We start from the raw sequence: 22,000 nt of genomic DNA on the forward strand, positions 1-22,000 counted from the left end.
AGGGTTAAAGGAGCATATACTGTAAAACGAGGAATTTTCGCGTGCACTTTAATTTTGCGAATTTTGCGAGCGCCAAAATTCGCGAAAGCTTTTGTCTACACTACATGCATTGAATGCCAGTAGCAATTCGCGAAAATTTCGTGCCACGAAAAAGGCTGTCGGCTCCAATTTGCGAAAATTTCATGCCGCGAATATATCATGTTTTACAGTAGCAGTCGTGTATCATATGAAGTGATTAAGCATAAATTGCTGAATGGCATTACAGGCTCCTGTTATAGCACACATCCTATTTTGTGATATGAAGTGAAACATATCCTTCACGAGAGATAATATTCAGGGAAATATTTACTTTATATCACCTTTATAATATTTTCAAGATTTATAGCTCACGTATTACAGTATATTCCTACAACTCATTTAATTTCTTTACAAAAAATGTAAGGAACATATCCTCGACTTTGAAATTTGTAATACAATTGCTATTTTGTCTTTCAAACTTTAAGTGCTTTCATGATACAATATTCTTTGTTTGAAATTTTTTTTTTTTTGCAGGGTATCTCAAACATGTCTAGTCTTACATGCTTACACCTTGTGTGTTTTATATTTGTACTGAATATACTTACTCAGGTAGTGTCCAATATGCTCAATATTCTGCAAATGAATACAAATGTATTTATAGAAGACTAGTGCCATATCAATTTTTCTGTTGTTGACCATCCACAATATAAGTATATCCCTAATATTGATAAACTTCAACCTAATGACAACGGATGTGGTAAACACCCTTCTACTTAAAATCATCTCCCCCGATTGATGGAGAACTTTAAGGACTAAAAGCACAAAACACTACAGTGTGCTGACTGTAGAGGTGTATGTATAATATAAGAAAATATCACCTATTTTTGTCTGTCAGTGTAATCCAGCACCACTTCACGAGCAAAACCATATTTATCATTTTACCTTGATTGCATCAAACTATATGTGTCCATGAAGATGTGTATTAATAATTCCAATCACTTCTTCACATGATGTGAGTTTAGTATTACAGTGCACTCCCATTATAACAAAGTCCTTGGGACCAGCAGTTTTCTTTTGTTATGTCAAAATTTCACTATAATCAAGCAACTACAGTCTTTATGATGAAATCACTCAAATCATATATATATATATATATATATATATATATATATATTGTAACAAAATTTGGTTGAATCGATTGTTATTAATTGCTTCCAACTACAACTTGTTAAAATCGATTGTAATTAATTGTTTCCAATTACAACTTGTTAAAATCGATTGTACGTTTAACAGTAAAAGAGGGCGTCCTATTTATTTCAACAGTAGTGCCGTATACGGTACTCTCAATAGTCGTTGTTATGGGATAATTAATTATCATGATTTAAACATTGATGTTAAATAATTAGTTATATTGTTGGAAATTTATGAGTTGGCACCATCGTAGTATTTACATGTTTGTTTTAGCCGTCGGTACATACCGTTAGATGGAACGATGAACCCCAAATATGTTTAGAATCAATAATTATGTCGAATTTACTAACCATGACATGATAATAGGTTATTTGATCGATATCCGGAGGATTCGCTCTGCACTATAAGGCCGTGCGGGATTGCATCCTCTATCCTTCTTCTTAAGGAAAGGAAGCATATAAACTGGCCGCTGTCCGACTACGTCGCCAGCAAGTAGCCCGTAGCACTAACAGTACAGTAAGTGTTTGCATGAGTTCATTTGCTTTTGTTTCATTGCTGCTTGGAAGCACCAAGTAAACTGTTTATACATTCATTCAACATTTGACTCTTTAGACTCTTTCTTTGAGTTTGACTTATAAAGCAAGTAGTACTTGGTGGTGGCACAAGCAGTGGAGTTCTACCAGCAAGCAGCATTGGATTTCGGGTAGTGGTAATGTGACTTGTCGCATAGTCCGTACCCAATCCAAGTTCCAGTCATCGCCGTTGGATTTCGGGTATAATGGTAATGTGACTTGTCGCATAGTCCGTACCCAATCCAAGTTCCAGTCGTCGCTATTGGATTTCGGGAATAGTGGTAATGTGACTTGTCGCATATGCCCGTGCCCAATCCAAGGTCCAGTCATCACATTACCTTGTGCCACCACATAGTTGTGAAATGTGTTCCACGAGTTGGTAGCAAAACATGGTAGCAGAACTTGGTAGCAAAACATGGTAGCAAAACATGGTAGCAGAACTTGGTAGCAAACCTTGGTAGTAGAACTTGGTAGCAAATGTTGGTAACAAAAATAGGTGTACCAATTTAACATCCTCAACAAGAGACGCTTGGGAGTGAGATACGTTAAGTGATGATGAACTTGTATGTATGCCGCTTGTGTTAGTGAACTGCTTCTGACCCAACATGTTACATGGTAGACATAGACTAGTAGTTTTAGTAATTTAAAAGGGATCGTTGTAAACTGCAACAAAACGAACCCCGCCTACTCGGCCATCCTGACACGGCTCGCGGAGACATTTGTACAAACAGGCAAATACACTCTCTTAATTCACGACAAGAAGGCGAGTTCGTCACAATATATATATATATATATATATATATATATATATACATGCAAGCATGGTGTCACCGGACACCATGGTATTACCGGACACGCACATTTTTGCGTACTAATGACATTCTGTACGCGCGAGATGATTTTGGGACGTGAATTTTTGTTTTAACCATGTTCATTTTAACGAGAGTGCACTGTATGCTATTACTATTACTCCATAAGACATGAACTGCATTTTCCATTTTGATTCTTTTCAATGTCAAATTTATCATGAAAATATTGAATGATGCTCAATGAATAAATAACAATCAAGCACTCTGCTATAGAGTGTCTAATGCCTTGTAAAATGTAGGCTTGTTCTACGACACAAATCATGATATTTAGGAGATTGCACATTAGTACACGTACAACTAGATTTGAAAGAAAATCGTGTCGCCTACATATCAACAAAAGGCATAAAACTGATACAAAATTACCCCAAAAATATGTTTCCTGAATGGGTTTGTAATGGTCGTTTGAAATCATTCTTTCATTATTCTGACTTATGAACCCTAATTAGGGCATACATGTATGTCTACTTCATTTACGGATTGATGAACTTTCGTTATAACGAAACTTATATTTTCAGATAAACGAAGATTTGGAATAACGAACTTGCGGAATAACGCCACAAACGTTTGGATTTACAAGTCCTATTTCATTTCGGATTAATGAACATCTAGGTAGGACCCTATAAAAATTTTTGAACGAACAAACATCAGTGTAAGTGGTGTGGTATGTATACGGACATATTAATTGTGTGCTTCAGAATAACGAACCTTCGGAAATAATGATAAACATGACCCATGCATAATTAAGTGCAGGAACATCTCGATTGCCAGCTAACCGAGTTATCATAGACAACAATAATTTTCCCTGTCAGCATACATGCATGATATCATATCCTGACTTAAGGTAACAAAAAAGAAAAGGATAGGGAAGGAAAAAGGGCTGTGTGATGTGGTTGCCTTCCCCAGCCAAGTTTTGGCTGAAGAAATTATATATAAGAGAGAGAGAGAGAGAAAAAAAAAAACACGCTGTTTTTTGTTTTTCAAAAGAAAGGGGAAAATACACCTGCATGTGAAATATACAGGTGTAGGACTCTATCTGACAACTTCCTGGGTCTAATATATATATATATATATATATATATATATATATATATAGGGTCTAAAAAAAAAAAAAAAATATATATATATATATATATATATATATATATGTATACAGGGTTATCAGGGTTTTGCCCTCAATTCCTCGCTCTGCATTGCTCATGGACCTCATCAAGAGAAATCAGTGAGATGGCCCCCTGTCCCATCTGAGGTTCCTAAAATAACTGGTGAAACCATGAATTTGGACAATGAAGAACGGAATATCTTGAAGAAAACATGCTTGTACTTCCGTTTCTTTCATGAAATTTTGTGAAACAACATAACTTAGAATAGATGAAACATATTACCACAGTGTATTTTCGAGCCATGTTTTATTATTTTTCTGCATATTTCATGTTGTAAAGTGAAAAACTTCTTCAATCTGAAGAACTTGACCTGTTAGAAAAGCACACACTGTAACACATACATAATACCTACACAAAATAACTGTGATATAATCGCCAAAGTCACATCATTAGGTTGTGCAGTTGAAAGTGCAGGTAAACATCTTTGAATACACCGCATACCCAGTATCTATTTCACTGAAAACATACAAGAACTTCCTTACTGCCATAACACATGAATATCTGGGACGCCTTGTCGAATGGAGTAATAATACAGTCATAACAGAGTAAAATTACAGTAATACAATAAATGACACTGAACGGCAACTGTAATGGTTACAATCAAAATGATAAAGATCATCATGATGATAATGTAACCTGGTCTTATTACTCCCAGGGAAGTCTCAGCAGTACAGAATGCACTGTTTTCCCACTGGGCACTACATATGTATTAATACATCAGGCAACTCCCGTTGTAACAAAGTCCTTGGGACTTGTAGTTTCCTTTATTTTTCATTGAAATTTTGTTAAAGCCAAAAAGCCAAACAAATACAGTCTATATAACAATTAATTGATAATAATTTTGGGATCTGAATGTTTACTTTTCAACTTTTCATTATAACCATGTGCATTATAACGAGAATGCATTTATCATAAACTCAGCCTTATTACAACCAGATACTTTGAGATCAAAATATACCTGGGCTTACAGCTTACAGGGATACTGTGAGTAAATCGGTGACACATATGTTCCTGTGACAATTGCTCTGGTCATATTCTCCCCAAGGACTAAGGCTTGGGTTAGGGTTGTGACAGTGTTTTAAATTTAGTCTTATGTGAAGATTAGGATTACCATTAGGGTTGTGTTTGTGGGTAGAATTTACGTTTGACTTTAATAGCATGTACATATTTCATGGGAGGGGTTACTCATGGGAGCAATTGTAGCAGGAGCAAATGTCATGGAACTGAGTAAATCATCTTGCAAAAGGATGTATAAACTCAGTGTGTATCAGACTTACTGGATCTCTCATTTCACAAATCCTAAGTCATCCACTATACTACAATGCTCCAACATGCATGTTACTACTGTAAAACCAGACATTTCTGTGTGCATTAGATTTTCGTGAACTTAACAAGGAGCCAAGATTTGTGAAATTAAAATTCACATGTAATTTATTGTCTATACACCTTTGCATTGAATGCTGTGGCAATTTGCAAAAATTTCATGCTGCGAATATTTCTGGATTAACAGTATAATGCAATTTCAAAAATTTATCAGGAGTCAGCACTAACAAACAGGATTCTTTTTTTTTTTTTACGTTGAATAATTTCTTTGTATGCTTAAATGCATCGCTCAGAATTCATTTGTTGCATAATTGTTATCATATGGAAAAGCATTGTGTAGTTTGCACTTGTACAAAGTTTTGTACTTTGAGGCAAGCATGCTGATCATCACACAGAAAATAATAAATCAACTATCAAAATGAAATCAAATGAAATCCCATCTCCCTAAAAGAAAGAAAGATATCGACTGATACAGCGGAAGACAAAATGCAAGGCAACATGAACAGTAAAGGAATTCTAGCACACAACTTTGGTCTTTTTGGTCATTGCACAAAAGTCTTGTGAGTTCGTCCACTATCCTTCAGTTGTTAATACTATCTTCAAAATTGAATGGATACATGTTTGTGCAAAAACAGACAGTACTGCCCAAATAATATCGCCTTCATGTTCACTGCTGTGTTTAAGCAGCATACACTGTAAGGTTTACAGTTACAGAGGGCGCAAACCCAAATATGTAAAAAATCAGTATCATCTGAATAGACTAGCCATGTTGAAATTGAATAACAGACCTATTCAACCTCTTACACTATGCCTCATACAGTGTATCTGCACTTATTTGAGAAACACCACGGTTATATCTCACAAAGCAAAATACATTGTTGAAAGATACATTTATACCAGTCTTTGCCCCCAAAAAACTAACAATTGTTGGATTAGCAAGCATCTACAAACTTTTTTGTACTGAGTTCAATAGTAGTTAGCAACCACCCAGTTAATTACAAGTTACAGGTATATACACTTACATTGTATATAAGATTTGCTCCTGACAAACTTTTGCAGATACATGCTCGTATATATCCTTTTTATTTGATGTTAATTGTGTGATGAAACACAACCATATGCTGCAAACTTCCTAGACAGTTCAAGAAATATCTGTATCTACATCAGTATCCATACAGACTGTTGTCAAGACTCCCAGTCTTAGAACACAATGCTAATGGCTGAAATGTCTTCCATGGTGTGCACATGGTAAAATTATTATCCTTTTGGTAATGAAGATGTTTTTGAGATATATATTATCTGTACAGAATACAGGGCAAGTCTGCGGATGTCTTAAAAATGTAGAATTGTATTGTAACTGATAAAGTATACAAAGACCTATCAAACCCTACTAGATTATTTGTACAGTACTGCAACTAACAAAGCTTTAACAACATAAACCCCTTGCTCTTCATCCAAAAACGATCAAATATAGAAAATGACCCACACAACACTTTTATAAGTAGATTTAAAATATATTTCAGTGAATTCAGAGGTCTTACTTTTGTCAAGTCAGCTTAGTTTATACAAGGCACACACTGACACGAAATGTCCCAAATGATATGTTTACTTTTTTTTTTAGATAAATAGGTTTGCAATGAACTTCAGGGAATATAGAAGTTTGACTCACTTCATATCAGCTTAAATATCATTAGGTCGATACATTTTTGTGTTGTTAGTAGTTAAGCAAACCTCAAGTTGTGAGCATGGCATGGCTATAAACACCAGAGTTTGACATCCATGGAAGAGACATGGGCCTAGAGATACTGGACAACAACCTGGCCATGCCCTCACTATATAAAAAGCTGTCTTCTTGAAGAAGGATGAAAACTAGAGTCAAATAATCCCGTAATCTCTACAGACCCACATACATGTAGTTGAACAGTCAGTTAGCTTTTTACAGTCTATTCGCACATTTGAACAGATATTCAGCATGAACAATACAACACCACGCAATGGAATGCAATTCATCTACAAAACATATCGCCCAAGTTTTCTGACTTTCATGAGCATTCACTGAGACCTCCAGCTGTTGGTTGTTAACCTTGAAGTCTACAATTGTACCGGTATGTGTCTTAAAATAATACAAAATAATATGGTAGTACGTACAGCTCTTTTGATACATAATGATAGGATCTCTCCCTGTACACTTTAAAACTGGCGCAATGGAAAAAAAACACACACAAATAAATATACATTTCATTCCTAATTGCATAATGAATACTATTTCAAATTCTGATGGTGACACGAAATGAAGAACTCTTCTAGATCTTGCTCTTCTCTTTAATGACAATTCTGCTCATGCTCCTTCATTCATTATGACACTTGGACTCCATTCCACAAAAAGTCTTACAATAATATTCAACTTGCAATGAATGCAAGTATACATGAAAAAAGTTGATACAGGCTGGACGATTTTCCGTCAAAGCCACTAAAGTCAGAATGGGAGAATGACGCCCCTAGTAATACAGGGAAACCTAGTTTAATACGATTGCTGAGACCACCAATTTCACCTCACTATAACTGGCACTTTATACGATACAAAATTTAGTAACAAGGAGATCAGCTGAATACAGAAATGAAAAATAAGGACCCCAGAATTCATCTCCCTAAAAGCGATAACTTCTTGCAAGCAAGCTCGATATGACAGGATTTCCTTGTATTACTAAAAGACATATAGGGTCTATGCAATATCCCTTTTGTAGTAGGAAAACAAATGTGGATGTCACATAGTAGTGTACACGGGATAACAATGAACAAGTCAAATAGAAAAAAAAAGTAAAACACATCGATCATTATTTGCCCTCTTTATATGGCTGGCCCTCTTTACATCAGCAAAACAACCCTTTGTCAGAAAGTGTCCAATATACAAGGTATAAACTGTTTAAGCGAAAGTAAACACTGTACTATCATCGGTTTAGTTCAGTATAAATTTATTTCATAGCCACAGACTAGGTGTACATCAAAGAGTGAGCTGTGAGGATCACTCCTTGCCAAACCAGAACAAAGTAAGGTCTAAATTTTGACCCAAGTGACCCTTGTCATCAATTGTCATTGCCAAAAGAAAATTTGTGGTCACTTGATGTAACTGTCAGGGTATTCAGACGCAAAAAATTTATACCAGAACGGTATAGCTATACTAAAACGGTATAGCTATAGGTATGAACGCTGACTAACGAAACGACGTATAACGAAACGACGTATAGCGAAACAACGGTCAAAGCATCGTTTCGAACTAGAACTCGATAACAAATCAGCATTCCGTGTGCGTCTGAACGCATGGCGACCATAGAACGGTATAACTGGGCGGGGCTTAATGGGAGCGCGCACGAAAGGTGACCCCACAGCTGTCACTCATGACTATAACAGCATGCGCAGTGGGAAACTGCACATCTATACGACGTTTCCCAGAACAGTCGAAATTAGTGTCTGAACAGTCAGTCGGCTATACGATGATTCTTTATGTTGATACGTCGTTTCGTTATCGAGTGTTGGTATAAAATGGCATGCGTCTGAATAGGGGGTGTGTGAGATAACGCTGATCTTAGGAAAATTCATAGATAACAATCTGACAAACATACCTCCAGCTGGAAGCACAAACTGAAAGACAATGGGCTGATATACATGTAAATGGCATACAATGTATGCATACATATATTTAAAACAAAATCTGTTTTTTTGTCAAGGCACAAATCTGGTAGTCTGCTCAGGTATGGAATGCTAAGATTCAGCCTCAATATTTGCACAATATCTCCAAATTTTACAGCATAGTAAAAAACATTAATGTTTCAATTTCAGTGTGTTGACAATAAACGACATAACTTTGAATTTGTGCATCAACTTCAATAGACCTATACATACATAGTGCTCTATCATTAGACAGGGCTGCACACTAACCCATGTTTTTCTGCTGGTCCACCCTGTCTATTGGACTTGTAGGTACCTTTTTTAATATTTATTTTACTGGTCCATTCCTGAAAAAGTTACTGGTCCAACACTGAACAGTGATTTTTATTGGTCTTGGGCTGTCAGACCAGTGCTGGTGTGCAGCATTGCATGACACTAAATTTCATCCTATCTACATTTCAAACTACAAGGAATTACAGGTGTCGATGTCAAACCCCTTTGGTCCAGAAACTGGATGGTTTGTTATTTGCGTCCCTCTCGCGCTTTGTGAAGGCAGTGAAGGATGAGATGCAGTTACCGATGAAGAAGTCTGCCTGACCCAGAATGATAAGGTCAATCTGGGGTAGATGAGGGTCAAGATGGTGCACTTTGACCTGTCAAGAGTTCATACGTCAAGGGAAAACAGTACTGGTAAAACATCTAAGATAAAAGTGCAAGAAAAGGTTGACATATATTTCACAAGCTTTAACCTGCTCCTTCTACAATTCTCCAAGAACCTTTATTGCAAGTGATTGACAAATTGCCCTACATCGACATAAGCACTGGCTACTTCTAAAAAACTTCTGCCATGGCTACTACTAAAACACTAATCAATTCAGTGCTTATTTATATCGTTTAGGGCAATTTGTCAGTCATTGCAACAGATTGACAAATTGCCCTACATTGATGTAAAAATGCACTGAATTGATCACTGTGTTTAGTAGTAGCCATGATACGTCGATGTAGGGCAATTTGTCAATCAGTTGCAATGCAAACATCTCGACGGAAGAATTTCAAGAATTTGAATAATTACGCAGTACCCGCTGCATGCCATAAGGATTAGAACCAACACTTGCTTGGTCTAGTGGAGATGATGCCTGTCCGGAGATCAGGAGGTCGTAGGTTCGAATCCTGCTCGAGTATGTACGCCCATGATTTTTTTTTATCACAGCTACTACTATAAACACTGATCAATTCAGTGCATTTTTACATCGATATAGGGCAATTGTCAATCAGTTGCAATGCAAACATCTTAAAGGAAGAATTTCATGAATTTGAATAATTTGTCAATCAGTTGCAATAAAAACAACTCAACAGAAGAATTTCATGAATTGGAACAACAACAAAGCAAATCGGGGTGGGGGAAGAGGTGGGAAGAACAGATGGAGAAGGATGCGTTGGAGATGGACAGAGAACAATGAAGGTGAGGAAGACTTGGAGGAAGGTAAGAACATGAAAGAAGATATTGACCGATTTGGGTTCGTTGAGGGCAGCAGACAATTTGTGGCACTGGGCGCAGCCATTAGCTCATATTGCAGTGTCCCAGCCGACCCCCCCTCCTCTCCCCCACCCCACGGGCAACATGTTTATCGCGCACTTGTAGCAGGGGTACGCGCACTTGTAACAAAGGTTCGCGCACTAAGCAAGCGTTCGTGCACTCAGTACGAGACGCCTATTGGCTAATACAACCATGTATTAGTTTTTCATTCTGTGCGCGTGCTGATGTAGGGAGGGGGGTGGGGGAGTGGGAGGGGGGTTGGCCGGGACACCGCAGTAATGGCGCTGCCCATGCCGATAATACACAAACCGCCTCACAGAATCGGTCAATAGAGAAGGAGACAGAAGAGGAGGAAATGAGTGGAAGGGGATGGGGAGACCACCAAGATTACCAAAGGAAGGAGGAAGATGATGGGGTACATGGTGACGAAGATGTGGAGGATGAAAAAAGAAATGCATCAAAGCACCAGGAAGAAAAAAACAAAATGATACCAATTACGGCGAAGATCCACTCACATCATCTCCTAGGAGTTCCTCAAAGTCCCTCTGGTAGGAGATTTTGTCTGTGGCGATGAAGAGATGCTTGGCACCGTACTTCTCAACGGCCTCTCTCGTCTGCTCCAGGATGACCTCCTTGGCAGGGAAGCACATCTCCCTCGTCAACTTCTCTTCACCAACTTTCTGGCACTGGGGCGAGGCCATCAGCTGTCTTGAACCCTCCACATGCTCACATGCCTTCTCCTGGAGGGTAAAGGGGAGGGTAGCAAAGAGGGATGGGGAGGGGGAGGGAAGGAAAATAGAATATTTTATTTGTTTGTTCATTTCATTTATTTCAATTCAATAAAAAAAAAAAAAATCAGCCTCAGGGCTGTTCTTCAGTGAGTCCATATATGAATTTACGGCATATAAAACAACACAATGTGATACAGAACAAAAGATAACATTCACACCATGAGAAAACACATTGGCATTAAAAAAAAAATGCATTAAAGGAAACCAAAGCCCAAATATAAATGGCTGTTGAGTGAAAGCAGCAATATTAATAAAACACGACAGTCAAAAATTGAGGAAAATTTAACAATCTGTTCAAAAATTATGAATTGTTAAAGTTTAGGTACTGCTATTTCTGGACAAGGAGACTATGTATCACATACAATAAATGCTGCTATATTGCTACTCTATTTCCCCAGATTCCTAGTATCTTTTTTTCTCCAAAATCTGTAACAACCCCTAACAAAAAGAGAAGCTCCCAAATTTCTCTCGTAAAAACAAATGTGCAGGATTTAAAATGAAATCTGCCTTTTCCAGAAGCATGGACCAAACTCTAACCAGTTGAAGATGGATTGATTTTGCTACAACACCCATTTCCCTCAGACACCTGTCCGAGTATTCTCAGGACTCATCTTCAATGGGTTAAGAAATAACGATGTTTGTGGGACAGCTGTTTCTCACCCAGTCTATACCAGTCCTGAGGTGGATGCCGACATAGGGCTCCCCCTCAAACATTTCCTCCATGTGGGACTGGGCTTGAGCAAAGAGAGTTGGGTTCCACTTGAAATAGCTCTGGATGATGCGGTTGCCGGGGGCCATCGGGTACTTGGCTGGGGCCCCCTTCAGGGCCAGCACCGGGTGCTCACTTGCAGGAAATCTGCAGGAAAGGTTTGTCAGGAGACTGCATTCACAAGACTTTTCAATCCAGTCCCATACTGTGTCTTGATATTTGTCAGTGACTTAAGCTAGCTCTATGAAGAATGACTAAGGTAAGACCTGAACCAGTCATCCTTAGCTATGTAAGATAAAAAGCAGATCATGTATAGCATGTACAACCTTGATTTGTGTTTTAAAACTTTGGCTGGTCTTTGGCTTTATTCCACCATCTTGAATACTTCCCACATATTACAAATGACGTATATTTCATAGGTATAAATATTTCACAGGCCTCCCCTGACTTTCAGATCATTTTGTTGTAGCAGGTCACAAATCATTTACAGAAGCAACATTCTGGACACAAGTCAACTCTACATCTATCCGTATTCATGGTTCTCCTCAGGTGTGTAAAGATAACCAGTCATGAGAAAGGACCGTACAAAAAGCTGCAAATGCATACCAGTAAATTATAACCGAAAATTACTCCAAACTATACCAAAAGATTGAGCACCTCTTATCCCAGTCCTTTTTTACTCTCTGCATGGTCCACATATCTGTGATGTCTGCCAGACTCAAAAGCTCAAACTTAATCTCTTCAGCAAAGTTGATGTCAAACCCATCCCAGAATGGACCAAAAGGATTTCCTGGTATGAAGAAGTCACATAAAAGAGAGCTGAACTGATCAAGTATTTGATTTAACAACCATCAACGACATCAAAATGATGAAAATACATTTGCAGGAAAGGGAAATCAACATAGCACAATCAAACGTATTACCATTCCCCTTTTTGAAAATATTTGAAGCAATTGTTATCTGAAGTTGCAGTCTCAAGTAAACCAACACAATCAATTCCATGAAGCTGACATGATAAGGCTTAAAGAAGAGTAATGCTTTCAGCATGATCATGTTAAACAGGTTTGAGGTCTCTTATGAAACAAGGATCTGAGGCTAATGTTACCTTAATCAAGCATGATTCTAAAGACATAACTCTTCATCCAATGCTCTAAAAAAAGTGTGACAAAATGTGTACTAAGCATGTCTGCAAACAGAAAATTCTTGTAATGGCAGCCTCTAACTTTCTGTATAGACATAAACACACACAGAGGCACAGGCAGAAATAGAAACAAACACATCAGTTATCACATTCAACACACTTAAATTGAATCTCAATGTTTATGAGTGAATACTGCTTTTGACTTGCCTCACATAACAGAAGAAGAAAAAAAAAAAGGAAAAATCTACTCCATTTCTGCCATTTTGGATTGCCACTACATAACATCATATTTTTGTTGTTGTGGGGGTGGGGAGAAAGAAAGGGTGTGTTGCTTCATACAAAAGGACATTGTGAAAACACAATAAAGTTATCCTCCTCCTTGCATTATGCCATATTCCCTCTTACCTTTCTTCATTTCACATGGAACTTCACTAGACTGTGGCATCCAGCAATAGCCCCGCCTCTCTTCCTCTGGCCAATGGGATGGCGCCAGCTCCTCCATAAATGTCTCCATGGTGATGAGGCGGGGGTAAAACTCCAGTAGGGGCTCAAACTGGAACCAGTCCGTGAATGGGACATTTATCTGGCAGGCATCAAAAAATGGAAGAAAATACATACTAAAACACAAAATTTCAAAATGATTGGTTTAAGACATGAAAGAAAGATGATGGCAATGAGAACGTGACAGAAGCATGTGATCTAAGACTGATAGAATGGGGAATGATAATAAAAAGATGCAACTTGAGTAAAAGACAATAACACTATAGAAAGAAAGACAATATTGAATCATTTGATAGATGAGGATGCTTTGGTTATAAGGTCAGTTCAGTTCTATGCTATGAGTATTTTGAAGAATTCTCCTCTCGTTCAGTATTTATACCTTCTTTCTTTCTTCTGAATATATCTTACATTTCCATAGCCTTTACAACTTAACTGAAACCTTTCAAAGGTAATTAATGTTAGTACACAGACACAAAGAATTACCTTCATTATATACATGCATAATGTACATTTTAACTGGAAATGAATGATGTTTAATATTAGCCTCATACTACATCATTGAAGACCCCTAAATATCTATCATACACTGTTATATCATGCTCCATTAATCATTATAAAACCAATGAGCATGGTTGTGAAGTTCTCAATCACATAAACCAATAAGTTTATGTGTATAGAAATCAGTCATACACTGAAAGTTATCAATGATGATGTCACCAATGACATAGTACCAGGGGCATGTCATGTGAAGACATAGATGATTTAAATCTTTGCTCTAGAAGCACCTAACTGTGTTTTACTCGTATATGATTTGATCCTTACAATGTCTTCACAAAGGTTACCCATTATGATGACACGCACACACAAATCCAGGAAGAATGTGAGGGTCAGGATAATGGCATTAGATAGCAAAGGCTTGTTGAAAAGATCCAGAATGTTTCATGAAAACCACTTAATGATGGCAAGTATATAGGTGTTCTAATTTTTACTGTTTACATATTATGTAATATGGAAACAAATGATGAATGACCATACTCAATAAAAACAAATGGAAAACAGTTGAACTAAAATATTAAAAAAAACCAGACTGAAGAAACATGATACACAATTATGACTACAATGTGGAAGTATATGCATAAAAATATAAAAAAGACACCATAAAGATGACACAATGTTAGATATTACACTGTTTTGATGAGTTAGTACTTTTAACTTTGTCATACATGACATCATACGTACACATTATGTAGTCATCCCACATCAATTCACATACATCCATATCTATATGGCAGTTTACTACTAGTATTATATGTGGCATGGTTTCCTATTGTGGTCTTGTTTGTTTGTTTTGTTTTGCCAATGGTTTTTATGGATATTGCTGGCTTAGTGAGTACTTGTGTCATTCTTTGAAGTATCACACTGTAGTGACCTTGTAATGCTGGAATAGAATTAATCGGTATGTTAATTCTGTTATGTTACATGTGAGGAGTTTGGGAACCCCAAGAAGAGTAAGACATAAAAACAGAAGAATGGAATGTGAGCAGGTAAGTTTGTGTCCTATCTGATTAGATATTGCAAAGTAACTTTTAAACACCAAACAAAATAAGCGGTCATTCCACAGATCTTCCCTTCAATACCTACTTACCATTCTCTGTGTAGTAAATGGAGAATCAATGTAATTGCAACATGCAAAGGAATGCAGGAGAACAATATCAGATGAACAGTAAAGAAAACTTAAAAAAACAACAACACCACATGAACGGATGTAACATCATAACAAGCAAGCAAGCACAACAGAACCCTTCCTAGGTGGCTCCCCAACAAAAATGAAAGAAAGAAAAAATAGAACACATCAGATTGGAACAAAAGGAGGTAATTCACTCTGAGATTTAAAGTCTAAAGTTCCCTACAGTGCCTGGAGTATGTGTCCCTTTTAACAACGTTTGGTTTTGATACAGACAACAAATTTGTGAATGCCAGGCATTTGAACAAATTTACTTTACAAAAAACAATGTCAGTCATTGAATGCCTTATTTTCCCATAAAACCAATCCTGACCATGACACAATTGTCCCATCCCATGTGAGTAAGACGTATGAATTTGTTTGGCTTTGATGCATTTGGTTTGGTTTGGATTTTTAGAATATTTCAGGAGGAATTTGCATTTTCCCCTGAGTCTTCATTCTTTTTTTTTTCTTTTTCCAGTAGATTTGAGAATGCAATGTTTACTCGAGTATTGAAGATGACTTTTTTCTGCCTTATTTCAAAGTCCTGATTTAAAAAGGAATTTCAGTCCTCCTAAGACCCACATAGAGAGTATCCACAAATGTTGAAATCATACTTACATAAGTACGGAAAGGAGGCAGAATAATTGTCCTATTGATGGCCTTACCGAAGGCCAGGGCCCCTAAGTAGTGCTCCATTTGGTTTCCAAATCGACCTGTGGTGAACAGAAAATGTGTGACTCAACCTGCCTTATTAGTCCAATATCAAAGACATCAGATTTCAGATATTATCACTTCTCATTCTACATTGATTTGTCATACAACAAATTACATCAGTGTACATTGTTTGTGTACACTGTGGACCCTTCCAGCTGTAAATCTAAGTGTAATCATACAGTATTTAAACTCTAATATCTATGAAAGGACCCCTCATATTGGCCCAAACCAAACATCAAATCACATCATTTTTCTTTGAATGATATCAGAGTTTCACAATCTTGAGCAAATAACTGATCTAGCACTGTAGGATTACACATGACTATAAAACAGAATTGTAGACTTTTTTGTTTTTGTTGGTTAATCGTAGTTTGTTTGTTTTTCACTGTTACTCTCCATAAATAAGATTGTGTGCTGGATCTGTATATTCCTTATGAATGTCAATTGAAAAAGAAGGAATTAGTCTGCGGTTTGAACCAGCATTACCTACTGCATACCAGGCAGAAGCACTATAGTACTACAGTTTTTAAAAAAAATGAAAAAAGTATGGAAGAAAAACCTCTATAACCATACTCTCTCCACAAGAAACCGATTCCCTTAATTCATGTAACATGCCTTTCTGGAGGCTAATGAATTACTGAATAAGACCAAAGAGAGAATGAAAGAGAGGTGAGGCATCGGGTATTTGGGTATAATTCAAATATCACTATGTTACTGCTGGGAATAGGCTTCAGCTCAGTGGTAATGCTGCTACCCAATAAGCAGTAAGTGACATAGGTTCAAATCCCATGCTAGTTTCTTCTTTTTCATTCAGCGTTCATAACAATGCAGATCAACCGCATGATCTTACTGTATTTGCTGAGAGTAACAGTTACTTAACAAACAAAAAATGAAGAAAACCCTCTACAACTATACTCTCTCTACACAAAACCAATTTCCTTCATTCATTAAAACAGCTTTGCTGAGATATGATTAGAACTCAACGTAATAGCCTTACCCATACAGGGACAGAAGGTAAAATATCCATTAGGATCCCAAGAAAGTTTAGGGGAGGCGCTGGCAACTTTCACATCACTCCCAGCTCCCCCAGTGGAAAACACGCTGTCCTCCCTGTCATCAGTCACAAGTGTCATCACCGCTTCCGCATCACGGTTGACTCTGCTTTCTGTCGCCTCTGTGTCAGTCTTTCCATTATTTTGATTCAAGGGGTCTTCAGTGTCAACCCCTTGCGCTAGTTGATAGCATATGCAATGCAGGAGCAGGAATGCCAGAAGTGTTACTCGACTCATTTTGCTGTGGACGATACCACCATCTTATCATGGATGCAGACACCTCAGATCTCTACCAGAGGCACATAAACCCTCACATTGATATCCTGCTGAAGAATAGATATAAAAATGGTCAATTTTCTTAGAGTCACATCATAAAGAAGTCAGAGAGATGGTTTATTGCTAAACATGAACATGGACATGCACATGGGACTGTAATAATCCTGGTCCCCTAATCAGATTGCTATTACCCATTGCACTTATCCTGGAGGACTAAAACTCATTGTGAGGCACGTATAGGCCTTGGCTTGTTAAAAGATTGTGGATCTTATCTTTGTAATTATTTGCAATACCAGCAAATTTCTAATAACATCCAATGTGATACTTGAAACCACCTAGCAAATCTTATCCCCATAAATGATTTACATATTCATCTTCAGGTCTTTTAACCCTTTGCGTAAAAGAAAAAAAAAATGTTGAGCCATGCAACTGGGAATAGAGTTGGGAATAGAGTTGGGGGGGGGGGGGTATAAATAAAGAATTAATATTCAATACACTTCTCATTAGATACTGAGGCAAGAGGAATTATTTTTCCGACTGCTTACATTAGTCCATAGAAAAGTAAGGTACGTACTGTAAAATGAGGAATGTTCACACCGTATGCATTTTAATGTCACAAATTTTGCGAGAGTCAAGATTCACGAAATTAAAATGCACTCAAAAGTTCTTGTCTACACAACATGCATTGAATGGTAGAGGCAACTTGCAACATTTTCATGCCGCGAAAAAAGGCCGTCGGCTCCATTTCGCAAAAATTTCATGCCACAAAAATATTGTGTTTTACAGTAATTACCAAAAATAGGTAACAGTCTTCCTTCAGACGAACAAGCTGGTCTTCTATTGGGCATCTTTTGTAAAATCTGCATTTACCCTATTGATACATACATAGGCTTGTACAGAGAGTTCTTGTAGCCACAGTATTATTAGCACGAACTCTACAGGAACAAGGTGTGAGCTTTCTTACAGAAACATGTGATGTATCATTAAAATTCCACATTTTAACAATTTCTATTATGTTTGAATGCAATGTCATACTCAGTAGCACCCATTCTGTGAATGTCATTCTAACAGTAACAGTTACAGCATTTATTACAGTCAACTTCAACATGCAGTGGGTTTTACTGATTTTTTATTTTATTTTTTTTTTTTTGGAGCTGGTGGGTACATGCTTCTATCAAATTTAAAGATTTTGTTTAGATCTACACATAATCAGAGGAAAGTGAAATCAGTGTCACTCTCATTTTTGCATAAATTCAGTATGAAAAGATGTAAAGTTTTAATTTCATAATCATCATTAAATTTAATAGTCATTTCACACTTTGTTCCATAATTTGCATAAACCAAGACATGACAATAATGTCAATGACATATCTGATAATTCTGATATGCTCAAGTACCGTGATCGTTTACAGCTACAGATCAGAGATGTGTTTCAAATTTTCCTTTTAAATTTTTGGAGTTGGCGATGTGTGAAAAAAGTTATTCATTCATTCGTTCGTTCATTCGTTTATTCCTTCATTTACGCTTCATTTCCGTGATACTGCTGCACATGCAAAAGCCAATAAATCCAGCAAAAATAGAAGCGTATGGGACTGGTACCTATAATGGATCTACATTTCAATTATTCGGACACGTTGCTGCAATTTTCTTATTGGCAAAACGCAATCGAAATAAACAGACTGTGAGTTATGTGCAAGCTACGAAGTTTGTGGTGACTGGAGTACCAAAACAAGTCTAAACAGAACAAAATAGTAAGAATACTCACCGCACTCTTGCGCTAGTCAGGACAAGGGAGCCTGCCTGGCAAATATGGTATCAATACGCAAACTCGATCCTACGCACGAGCCGCGCCTGCCGCCCGATCCCGTGCGAGGCTTCGGGTCGGTCCGGGTCGATTTACCGTACCCGTACCTTCTTTGGGCGCGCATACACGGGGCGGCTGTGGGACCCGGCGGCGGTGCGTGCAATAGCAGCAATCTTCGAAGATTCGGCCGTCGATTCACTTGAATAGGAAGCAGGACAAGTAGGATGTACCGGTTTGCAAGATCATTCACAAACATGATATTCCCTGGTTTAATTTGCCCTTTAAACCACATCTGTATTTTGCATCATCGTTTTCAGTCACTATTCCGGAACGGACAAAGAAAACAGAAACGATGGAAAATAAGAAGGAAGATAGAGAGTATATCAAAATCTTTGAAAGAAAAATTAATACAAGATGCTGAAGAATACTTAGGTATTATAAAAGATGATTAAAAAAAATAAGTATGCAAATGAAAAAAAAAGTGAAATGGAGGAGAAAAAGTAAAAGAAGATTAAGAAGAAGAAAAAAGTATAAGAAGAAGAGGAAGGAATAGGAACAGAAGAAGGACACAAAAAAGAGAAAAGAAGAAGAAAAAATGAGGCAAAGAAAACAAACACATCACTACAATAGAAATCAATGGATTTAAAGGTATTACTTACCTTTGGGAGCAGTAATTTTAAAAATGTTCGAATTATCACATTTGATGCATATGTGAAGGTCAATTGTATCACAAAACATCCTGCCATTTAAAGATTTTGCAATAAAGCCTTTATATAAGGAGATATTTTTCTCACTAAACTATAACCTGTAGATGGTTTAGTCTAGAATTTAAAAACAATTTCATTATAATTATTGTTCACATTTTGCATATTTAACAATACTTAACATTGATTATACTGATTAACTTTTTACACTGATTGTTTCTATCCCTAACTCGCATTTTAGAACTATTTTGAAGCACTATTAAACAAGCTAAATTTTTGTTTCATCTGCAAATGGTAAATAATGCCTTTAAATATTGAAAGCTACCATAGATTTTGTCGTCAAAATCAACCTTGCGGAATTTGAGAGCCACTCTCCACTTTCTGTCACGTTGTTCGGCACTGTGCTCTCGACTGAGGAAATCCCTTGTGTTGGGAATTTGCGAATCAGCTGGATATTGATCGGCGACTGACTTGCGCTGTCAGTATGTGCACAACACATCAATACCGTCTCCTTTAGGAAGTTCGACGCCGGTTCATCACGTCTTAAAACAGTTCAGAAAAACCCGTCAACCATCTATCTACTTAAACTGCTCTTAGTATATGTGAGTAAACTTTTGCCTTTTCTTTCGACGTATACTGCCTTATGCGAGGGGATTTTCGTGGCATTTCGAGGCAGAATCTACCCATTTTAGGTAGGATTGCTATGTGACCGCGATATGTCGGAGGAAATGGTAACAGCAAGCGCACAGCGAGTAATTGCTACTTGATAAACATGACGGGACAGACAGGGCCATGCCAGGGGCTTGCAAAGGTTACCGAGCATCCATTCGCTCAGCTACCCGTGAGCTCCTCTCACAGAGTTGATACGCAAACACCGGGCGCCAGGCCCGGGCGGTGGATGGCCGCTTTTGCGCACCAGTGCAGTGTAAACAGTGCAGCATGCAGCGCCAATCAGTTCCATCAAGGAGCCTCAAAAGCTCCTTGCAATTGGTTCCATGCAATTATGAGCGATTAACGTTACAGCTAAACATTTGTCAAATTGGGGGAGATTGGTTGCAATTGTTCTAGATTATAAAGACATGTAGATCTATATGATAGATTTTATGAAGATAAAGATTAGACTTAGAGTCAGTCTGACGTCAACCCCAGCCCAGGGCTATCCAGGGCCAGTTGCAAGGCCAAGGGCAGGCCAGGGGTTTTTAGGGGCCACACACAGTTTTGATCTCAAAATGACTCCTATTGATATTTTGGGTTAGATCTACAGAATTATATTCTCACATGTCAGCTTTTCCACGATGCATTACACTGCAAGTATGGCCATATTTACAGTCATGGTAGATAATAAACATTGCCAAGTGTGGTTTAAGCAGAAATTACATATGCAAGTTCGAGATTTGCTCGCTACTCATCGTGTACTTGCAATGTCCGTGCTTATGCCTGTCGGAGGCACATGTTCGGCAGAAAATAGCCAGCAAATGGAATGAATTGTAACTATGAGGGTATGCTGGGTAACTTCTGTAACGTTTGCGATTAAACACACGACTTCGAACCAAGATTTGCAGATGTGTTCTTAATCTTAGCTCTTGATAGATTACTGATAATAAAGTAGGGAGCACTGCAGGTAGAAGTAAATGATCTATGAATATGATGTTAAAAAAATTCATAATACGCTTGTATTTACCATTGTATTCTACCTAGACTCTATATCATATAATCATAAACTTATTGTGCCACGATCCCAATTACAAATTTCTTTGTGTGGTTAAATGTTTTGTGTTCTTCTTTGTATTTCATGCAGATGATTTTAGGGAGCAAGTATGATTTGGCTACACCCACAACATTTTTTAGTCTGTGCACTGAATATGATACAGATATGAATGATGGTGACACATGTATACAGTCCTGAACAGGAAATATTGGAATCCTGTCTAATGTAAACATCCTTGGAAGGGATGTTGATATTCCCCATTTTGACCCAGATGCAAAAACTGGTCCATAACAATGCATGGCCCTTTACTGTATGAAAATAGTGCAAAGACCTGCAGAGGCTGCCCAGACAAGAGGAACTGAGACCATTTTTGCTGTTAGATAGTCTGAAAACTTCAGCCTGTCTCTTTGGTAGATATTTTGCTGGCAATTTTGGCTTCATCCCACCCCCTTGGACGTACAGTTTGAACTCCTGTGTGATATGCGGGGGGGAGGGGGGGGGGGGTATGATGATACCATGAAAATATAACTTAGCCACT

At 37.6% G+C, this 22,000-nt stretch overlaps 1 protein-coding gene across 1 annotated transcript; it reads right to left on the reverse strand.

The window, feature by feature from the left end:
- Positions 1 to 9,286: 9,286 nt before the first annotated feature.
- On the reverse strand, positions 9,287 to 14,324 carry LOC139727064 (GDP-fucose protein O-fucosyltransferase 1-like). The gene is made up of 6 exons (XM_071638044.1): positions 14,301 to 14,324; positions 13,383 to 13,560; positions 12,494 to 12,626; positions 11,788 to 11,983; positions 10,852 to 11,076; positions 9,287 to 9,452 (listed from the first exon to the last, which is right to left on the reverse strand). Exons 1-6 carry the CDS (start codon positions 14,322 to 14,324, stop codon positions 9,288 to 9,290), a joined length of 921 nt encoding a protein of 306 aa, XP_071494145.1. The 3' UTR covers position 9,287.
- Between the last annotated feature and the right edge of the window lie 7,676 nt (positions 14,325 to 22,000).

The sequence above is a fragment of the Diadema antillarum genome, unplaced genomic scaffold (genome assembly GCF_040938485.1).
Source record: "Diadema antillarum isolate AM-2024a unplaced genomic scaffold, OU_Dant_1.0 seq00000117_RagTag, whole genome shotgun sequence".
Taxonomy (NCBI): domain Eukaryota; kingdom Metazoa; phylum Echinodermata; class Echinoidea; order Diadematoida; family Diadematidae; genus Diadema; species Diadema antillarum.

Bases quoted from the DNA above. Each gene is read 5' to 3' on its own strand.
- LOC139727064 (XM_071638044.1), bottom strand. From the start codon at position 14,324: ATGGGTAACCTTTGTGAAGACATT. The intron at 11,984-12,493 runs GTGCTCAATCTT...CCTTTCCTGCAG, and splicing joins AAAAAGGACTGGGATAAGAG to ATTTCCTGCAAGTGAGCACC. The intron at 9,453-10,851 runs GTGAGTGGATCT...AACTCTTGACAG, and splicing joins AGGAACTCCTAGGAGATGAT to GTCAAAGTGCACCATCTTGA.